We start from the raw sequence: 9,940 nt of genomic DNA on the forward strand, positions 1-9,940 counted from the left end.
CTTCAGATCAAGAATGGCATTAACAACATCAATAAATTTAGTCCAATAAACTTCATAATCAATATCTAATCTAAACTACAACAGTTCACTCACCTCTACAACAATCATGCTTGCAACTCATAATAAGATGACTTCTTGCCACTTTATATCTTCAAGCTAAGGATTCATACATACAAGTTTGACCGATGAAAGTTGAATTTTGACTGGATGAATACAAATTAGTTATAGTCGTTTTTTCCCAATTGGGGAAATAATGGAGCTATTGATGAAATGGAAGGAAAAAACAAATTAGAGAAAATTTATAAAAAAAAGTTAGAACTTAATAGGAAAGCTTCGTTTCTTTTAAATCACTCTTACTGTATTAAGTAAAAAACAACACCTTAAATATCCAAGGTTTAAGGTAATGGTTTTCTTAAACTTGCTTCAGATGAATTTGCATTGAATTGCATTTTTAACCCTTATGCCTCATCACAGCATTACATGCTAAGATGCTACATGAGGGTAGTGGTAAGGGCAAATACGTCCAAACATGTAAAGTTAGGCCATAAAGTAAGACCGATAGGTAAAATATGATTCAAGAACTTACCAATTGGGATACAACAACATAAAACCAACAGTTAAGGAACAATTTAAAAAAGGGTCCTTTCCATGACTTGCTATATTAAGTTGTGCTTTTTATATTAAATGTTGTTTTCATTAATCCATTAAGTCGAAAGGAAACGGAAAGTCAAAAAACAATGCATACCAATCCTTTTTTTCTATCTAGCTTTTTATGGTGCCTGAAATGTCCAAAAATGGCCTCGAAACAACTATAACAGTTGATCCAAAAACAGGCCCTGAAGGTTTTATGGATCGACTCTTAGGTACTTTTTTTTTATCTGAAAGTGAAAGTAACTTTTTTATCTGTAATCTCCAATTGTTGTTGTTCTTCAAAAGCTTTATCTGAAGCTTCTTGCTTTTCCCTCACTTCTTGAAATATTGCTTCATGTCAGCTGTGGATATTGGCATGGGTTTGTTAATTTGTTTTTTTCTACAGATTTTCACAAGGAAATTTTATATTTGCTGTTTAGAGGTAGCAATTTCAACTCGTTTATGTAAAATGGATCAATTTGGGTTATATTTTGCTTAAAAGCGGAATGGGTCATTTGGATCGAAACACGAGAGGGAATACGATACTTGATTAAGGAAATACTGCAATTGGAAAAGATGAGAATGGGGAAGGAGAAGTTGTTACGTACTTCCAACCATTCATCCGATGAATCCTCCAACTACTTCACACTTTTCTCTTATAAAATCGTTGAGTTCCCTTTTCAATATGCAATTCAAAAACACAAATCCATGATACAGAGGCTTTGGTTAATTGGTTTGATTGAAATCTTCTCGTTCTTCATCTTAGTTTTCTCTTAAACAACCACAACAAATACATATGCCATCAAATCACAAATGTCGTATTCAGTTGGTTAAGATTCAATTTTTGGCAAAATCTTATGGACCTAACGAATTTTTGAAGCAAAATCTATGGTGATTCTAGAACATCAAACACTCATCCAAACTAACAATTAACGTCACATTTAACAACAAAACTAACTCAATTGACAAAACATTTGACAAATGGAAGATAAATTAAACAACAAGAGTTAATTACCTCAAACCCAACATCATGAAAGTTCTTTTCGAGTGCCATCATCATCCATTCGAGGGTGGGGGAACGGGGGAATTTCGTGGGTGCGGGGATGCAAACCCCGTCCCGTTTGGTTTGCTCCGTTGACATGCCATGAGAGAAGAATCTCTCGGTTCATCCTGTGAACGACAAAGGGGATTTGTTAAAACTTGTTTGGCTAAAGTCAGGAAATACTTTTCTAAAAATTTGTAAAAACTTCAAAATAGCTTTTGCTAAGCCAAACACCTCTTTAAAAGCTTTTACATAATTACATATCTATGCTCTTGACATTTGATTTACTAAACAAATGTATACAAAAAAATGTGTGTATGCCGCAGTGTGGTTCTATTTTTTTTTTTTTTTTGCCAAAACCAAATTATAATAATTATAAATGTTAATGTATTTCGCTAGCCATTAGGTAGCGGCTATTATTATTTTTAGTTGGTTAATTGTTATGGTTAGCGGTCAATATTGATTACCTATAATGATTGAAAATGACATAAAAAAAAATATTTTATTATAAAATGTGAAAAACAGGATGTATATTGTTATAAAAATGAAAGACTGCATATGTAAAACTATATTGAAATATGAATATATATGATATCTAACCATCCTAACCCGATATTGAAATTTGAATATGCTATTTGAGAGGTTGTTTCTTAAGATCAAAGTTTGATTGATAACTTTTATAAAATAAGTAATTCAAATATGTTATTTATAACACTTAAATGATATATGATTTATATGGAAAAATGCAAAACTATTATTATAAATAGATTAAATTTAACGGTAAATTGTCAAGAACAAGAATTCAAAAGCATTAAAATCAAAATATAACGGTTATTTTTATTTATTGTTACTTCCTAAAATTTATGTTTTATACATTTAGAACTCCAACGGTTAGTTAATTAGTGCCGAATATGTAAAACATTATTATTTTTACCAAATATGCAAAATATCATAATTCTTAGCAAATATGAAAAATGATTAGACCGGGGATCGTTATTGTAAATAATTAAATAGTTCAAGTACTAACTGCGTAAATCGCCTTTAACAAATAGTATTTTTAATTTTTCACTGCAACTTCCCTCCCTCCCTCCCGTTTGATAAAAGAAAAACGCCCGCTAAAAACAATACGCGCTCCGAAAATTTTAAACACTCCCGCCCCCTTCATCTATATGCTTCCCCAATTCCCCCTTCAATAGTTCTCATCTCAAATCTCTTCATTTCCAGTTGAACGATCGACAGCGAAATGGGGAAGCAAACGAGATCCAAAAGATCAGAGACTGCAATCGGCAAAGGAAAGATTACACCAATTCAAGTTGCGTTCATCGTCGATAGATATCTCTCTGATAACAACCTCGTTCGAACTCGATCCACTTTTCGATCTGAAGCTTCAAATCTTCTATCGAAATCACCAGTTAACGATGTACCCATTTCACCCTTTTCATCTTACCTCTCTCTCTCTCTCTCTTTTTTTTTTTTTTTTTTTTTTTTTTTTTTTTTTTTTGATTTCCGTTTTAGTTTCCGTTTTATTGGTTTGATTTTTGAGATCGACAATTTTGTGCAGGCGCCGAAGAGTTTGATGAGTTTAGGGGATATGTTGGAGGAGTATATAAGTTTAAAAGAAGAGAAGGTGATTTTAAGTCATGAAAAGAGTCGATTTGAACAGGAGAAGTTCCGGGTGCAAACGTTGTTGCGAGGAATGCAGGATGTTATGAATGTTTATAATGGTGGTGGAGCTTCTGCTTCTGCAGCACCTCCTCTGCCGCCTCCGGCAGTTATGCCCACTTTGCCGGCGGGGACTTCTATGGCCTCTCCTGCAGGTAAATATCCCTAATTAATCTTAACCTAATTAGATCTTACACCAATGACGCTGTTGAAATATTAGCAAGACAATGTAACAAGTTTTCTATGTTCATAAGATCGAATAGTAAATTGCTAAGATACGACATCATATTGGTGTAATCTTCCTAAACTTGCAATGGTTGCAGATCATGAGATGTTAATCAGTAATAAATAGATTATTTTCTGATAGTTGTGGATCAAATGGATTTGGAATCACAAATCGAATGTAATTTATTGTAATTTTTCAGCAAATTTTCCGGTCTACAACACCCCAGTCATGATGTCAACATCCCGACTTCCAAACTCTTTATCTGAACCCGCAAATTTCTCGACACCATCAACAAGCCAACCAAGTTTAAAGAGAAGGACGAATTCGAGAGACGTATGTGGTGCTCCGGTAGCTTCAAAGCGAAAACGCGGTCAACTCAATTTATCTGGTAAATCATTCTATAACCTATATTGATCCTTTCACGTTCCCTATGTTTGTGATAATCAAAATTATATAATCAATGTACTATTCTTCAGGTACTAAATCACTTTTGCAACCGATCGCATCACCAAATAATCAAGAACAATCGCTACAAATTACTCCTGTTCCATCGATTTCTAATGTTTCCCCACCGATTAAACCTTCGCCTATTCAAGGTTCTAGTGTTGCCAAGTGTTTATTCAACCCAACGAGTCATTCTCCGGGTCCTCAAACACCCTCCCCTTCACCAACCGACAAATCAATCTCTCCACCCAATAATCAGACTCCACTCTCAAGCACAAAAAAAACCCTAACACCCAAAAAATTCACATCCAGCAATCGAACCGTTATCACTTCCGAGACAATCCAAGTAAGCCCTTCAAAGCAAGTTTCTTACTATTCAATCGAGAGGAATCATTGCATTTCATCACCAATGAAACCAAGTTCAAAAAGATTCGGCACACGCGATCATGTTAAAGGAAGGTTGGATTTTGATGGATCCGAGATATCCGAAATAAACTCCGGGATGTTAACTTCCGATGAAAACACAGGATCGCCTTCGGAAGACGACGCTTTTGATTTTGATTTGCCGAATTTAGATTGTTTAGGAGTCGACTTTAATCTGACCGAATTGTTGGGTGATTTCGATTACTTATGTCAACCGGACAACGGGTCTGGATCCTCACCGGAGTCTCATTCAGGGTATAGCTCTCAAAACTTATATCATCAACTTTGACCCTTTTCGAAAATTTTAACTGTATTAACTAATTCCCTAATTTTGAATGGAAATTTCAGATCACCGGAAACAATTGTTGATGGCATGACAGGCGACCATGAACTTGTGTCAGGAATGTCTTCAACATTGACCCAAATCATGTCCGAGCAAGACATGAATTTGCCAGGTAATCTACTCGACTGGACTGTAATGGACAAATTGTATAGGGCTATTTATGTCTTTTCCATATATAAGAGATTTCTTGATTGATGCAGGGGCTAATTCAGTTACATCAGTGAAATCTATAAAACAATGTATCAAAGTATTTAGTCCTGGTATGTATTTTACTATTTTTTTTTTGTTTGCTGTAATTCACAGTTGAGTTGAATTACCATGGAGTTGCTAATCAGTTACAATTTTGTTATGCAGTGAAAAGTCGAAAAGTACAAGAGGATTAGATGAAGAACATTTCGTTTGTTGAATAGTTATTTTTTTCATCTACATAACTGGGTTACTGCGTAACTAATTTACATCTAAGATGATATTAACATGACAATGTTGGCCAGTTTAACGAGGAAGCTGGTAGTTTGATGACATGGCACACGTATAGTACTTACTTCAATTAAATAGTCTTTTGATTCAACATTATTTAGTACAAGCTGTTGTGTCTCAAGAGATTAATCATATTAGTGACATTGATCATCTTGTTGCTTACAATAAGCTTGATCTGGATATAGCTTTGTTTACTTAACTTGGAATATATATTGATGCAATCATTATTTGGTCAAGTTTTATGGGTTTTTTTGTGTTATGAGAATGGTTGATAGTTATTTTATATATATTAAAAACTACAAAACTAATCTATTTCTAAATTATACTTAAAATCCATTTATTTTCATGATAGATTTGAGACTGTAATCTTAAAGAGGAAGGTCAACATCATATATTGCTGGGTTACAAGTTTTTTGGTTAGTTATTATATGAGATTTATGTATTATATGAGTTTATTTAAAAAAAAAAATGTTTAAATATTTAAAAAGTTTGAATTATAAGAAAAATATTGAATTATAAAAATTAAAATGTTTTTTTTTCTTTTTTAAATTTAAATAAATAATTTAGATAAATAAAAAAACTAATGAGTGTTCAATTTAGAAATAAGAAGGTATGTTTTTTTAATAAAATTGATATCAGTTTATTATTAGATTTATTGTAAATATTATATTTAAATAATTAATAAAATGGAAGAACAATAAAATAACATGTGAAAAAAATTAATTTAAAATATACTGACAAAATAAATAAAAATGTGACATGTAACAAAAATATATTTATATCTTAGAGTAGAAATATTTTCTTTGTATGTGAGGATAGAATTAACAACAAAAACTTAAGTAAAAAAAATATATGAGTTAGAGCTATCTTTGATGGTTGGAGAATTTTGGTAATTATTTATTTAGTAGAAATGCTTTGGTTGGTTTTAGTATTTTTAAAATTTTTTATTTAATAAACTTTGAATTTATAAGAAAACTAAGAGATATTTTAAATTATTAAAATTAATAAGGCATTAGTATATTAAATATATCTATATATCATATCATACTACATTATAAATGAAACATTTTCCTTTTAATCATATTCATTTGAAACTCACATTTATATTTTTTTTTCACAACATTAATTTGAAACTACCATTGTTTTTCAATTTTTTTTCTAATAATGATTATATCATTATAAGTTGATTAATAAGGTTAAATAAATATCAAACCTAAAGTGTAATAATATATAAACTAAATTTCAATATTAAAAAATATCTTTATTTCTACTTATAAAGTTTTTTTTTTCTTTATATATATATATATATATATATATATATATATATATATATATATATATATATATATATATTATTTTTTATTTTTAGTAACTTTTACCATATTATACTTAATTTATTAGTTTTAATATATTGTTGGATGTAAAGCATTATCATTTTAAAGATACAATTTTGGAACAATTTCTATAAAATATTTAAATTATTAGTTTCAATATAACATTACAGTGTCAACTTAAATATAAAATTTAGTTGAATTTAAACAACCCAAAAAATATTTTGTAAATATTAAAAAATGATTAATTGTAGTATCTTTCTAATAATGATTATAAGTTGGTTAATAAAGTTAAACAAATATCAAACCTAAAGTGTAATCATAAATATAGTAATATTTATTTTTTAAATAATATATTTACTTCTACTTATAAAGTTATGTTTTTAACTTTTAACATATTATACTTTTAATATATTATAGTTAATTCAATCGACGGTATAAATTGAAGTAAGTTATTAATACCAACCTTGTATATTTATCTAGCAGTAAATACAAATATATATAACTTTTATTAATAAATTTACAAAATTTAACCTACAAAATGCATTGTCCCATTGCAACTCGTGAGCAATTTACTAGTTTTTATTAATTTGTAAAATTAAAATATTTTATACAATTCTAAACATTACATTTATTAGATGCCATTTAGATGATTTATTATTTCATTTTATATTAAATTAAAATAACTGTTTTGTTTTTTTGAAAATATGTATTTCCTTTAATTTGATTTTTTATCAGTTACAGTATATAAAGAACACTAGAATGAATCTAGAGATTTCCTTTAATTTCTAACTAGAAAGGTTACCCCCGCTCTATACGGGGGCCATAAACTTTCAATGTTGTTTCCGAATCGATAAATATGACAGATATAGAAAGTGCAAGGATGACAAACCCGGACTTTGCCTCAGAGCGTTTTGTTCATGTTTCTATGAAAAAATGTAAAAGTTTTGACTGCATGGACCAAAAGTGTGAAAATGGTTAAAGAATTAAAGCGGTAGGAATTAACAAGTTTTTAGAAAAGGGATCAAAGTTGTCGAACCGTTAAAATTTTGTGGCCAAACTTTAAATATTAAAAGGTTCCTAAATAGAAAAGGAATCAAAGTTGTCAAACCGTTAAAGTTTTGTGGCCAAACATTAAATATTGACAAAAATGCAAAGATGGCCCCCGTGGTTTCTCATTTTATGTGGTTACGATCCAAACGTTTGAAAAGTTGCAGATATGGTCCTTTTCAACAAGTTTTGTTGTGGTTTTGGTCCCTCATCCGTTAGTTGGCTGTTAACTTCCTTAAAATGACAATTTTACCCCAGTGATCATTTTCACAGTTTTGTCTTTTACCATACTATAAGGACCATTTTTGGATACATTCTTTTTCATTTTATTGAAGTATTATATATTAATAGATATTATTTTTAATATATAATATTATATATTAATAAATATTTTTTTATTGGATTATTAATTTATTTTAGTTGATTTTGTTTAATTTTTTTTGTTGGAGTAATTTTTTTATTGAATTATTATATATCAATACATATAGTTTTTAATAAATAATATTTATATCATAATAAATATTATATTATTGGATTATTAATTTATTTTAGTTAATTTTTGTAATTTTTTTTAACTATTTTTGATTGGATTATTACTTTTAATTTATTATTTTATTCATATACTAGATATTGTGTTTTTTGTATTATTAATTTATTTTAGTTAATTCTATTTTTAAATTTTTTTGTCGAAGTAATTCTTTTTTATTGAATTATTATAAATCAGTACATATAGCTTTTAATATATAATATTTATATCATAATAAATATTATATTATATGATTATTATATATTGCAAAACATTATTTTTTTTAGATTATTAATTTCTTTTAGTTGATGCTTTTTATAATTTGTTTTTTGTTGGAGCAATTATTTTTTATTAGATTATTATATACCAATAAGTATTATTTTTAATATATAATATTTATATTATAATAAATAATACATTATTGGATTATTAATTTTTATAAATTCTTTATTGTTTTTTTGAATTATTAATTTATTGAATTATTTCTTTTAAATTTATTATTTTTTTAAGATAATAAATATTATCGTATTGGATTTTTATTTTATTTTTAATGTATACTATTAATTGTTTTTAAATTTATTAGCACTACAAAGTTGCCGAAATACATAAAAGTATCACTTATCATCATCAAAAATTGGCAGGATCACCTCTAAACACCTACACCGGAGGTTCATTAGATACCCTACCCTATTCCACCCAGCGTTGTTGGTAGCCACCTGCGACAACCTCTTCATAATCCACTGGAATCCTTCATATCCCACATAATGCACAACAAACCCCTATAACAATTATAAGTGATGGTGGTGATATTTTCCCTATTGTTTCTCATTATAAGCTACATGAAATGAAGGTGTTTGACAATGATCCTAACGATTTCGATGATGAGAGACGACGATTTTGCGTATCCCACGATTTTGTGATGGAACCAATAAAATTAATAAGAAGTATTATTATAAATTAAAAATAAATTAATAATCCAGTAAAATAATATTTAGTATATGAAGAAAATAATAAATTAAAAGTAATAATCCAATAAAATTAGTTTAAAATAAGAAATTACAACATTAACTACAAGAAAACAATAATCCATTAATCTAATATTTATTATGATATAAATATTATATACTAAAAACTATATGTACTGATTTATACTAATTCAATAAAAAAGAATTACTTCGATAATTTTTTCTAAATAGAATTAACTAAAATAAATTAATAATCCAAATAAAACAATATTTAGTATATGAATAAAATAATAAAGTAAAAGTAATAATCTAATAAAAAATAATTAAAAAAAAGGAATTACAAAAATTAACTAAAATAAATTAATAATCCAATAATATAATATTTATCATGATATAAATATTATTTACTAAAAACTATATGTATTGATATATAATAATTCAATAAAAAATAAATATTCCAACAAAAAAAAGGGATAATGTCGTAAAAAACCTTAAGTTTAGTAGAAAATGTTGGTTTTACCTTTTCGGCAGATTTTTGGTTCGTTTATACCGCAAACTTGTCATTTTTTTGTCGGTTTTACCCTTGTTACCTGCAATAACAGGTTTCCAGGTTACTATGAATTATTTTTTGCGAAAAAACCCTTAAGTTTACAAATATTTTGCAAAAAACCCTTAATATTATAAACATATAAAATATAAATATATATTCAAAATTTGATAAAACTAAATAGTTTTCTATTGAAAAAAATTAATTGAATGTATTTGATGTCATATTATTCATATTAACTATTTTAGCATAATTAATTATTAACTACTAAATG

The 9,940-nt window shown here is 27.9% G+C and overlaps 1 protein-coding gene across 1 annotated transcript; it reads left to right on the forward strand.

The window, feature by feature from the left end:
* Window positions 1-2,818: 2,818 nt before the first annotated feature.
* On the forward strand, window positions 2,819-5,483 carry LOC145014298 (myosin-M heavy protein). Its single transcript, XM_078972682.1, has 7 exons — window positions 2,819-3,092; window positions 3,234-3,489; window positions 3,760-3,948; window positions 4,037-4,682; window positions 4,776-4,882; window positions 4,971-5,030; window positions 5,125-5,483. The coding sequence occupies exons 1-7, from the start codon at window positions 2,916-2,918 to the stop codon at window positions 5,151-5,153; spliced, it is 1,464 nt and encodes a 487-aa protein (XP_078828808.1). The 5' UTR covers window positions 2,819-2,915; the 3' UTR covers window positions 5,154-5,483.
* Window positions 5,484-9,940: the final 4,457 nt, after the last annotated feature.

Source organism: Lactuca saligna, chromosome 9 (assembly GCF_052625555.1).
Source record: "Lactuca saligna cultivar CGN05327 chromosome 9, ASM5262555v1, whole genome shotgun sequence".
Taxonomy (NCBI): domain Eukaryota; kingdom Viridiplantae; phylum Streptophyta; class Magnoliopsida; order Asterales; family Asteraceae; genus Lactuca; species Lactuca saligna.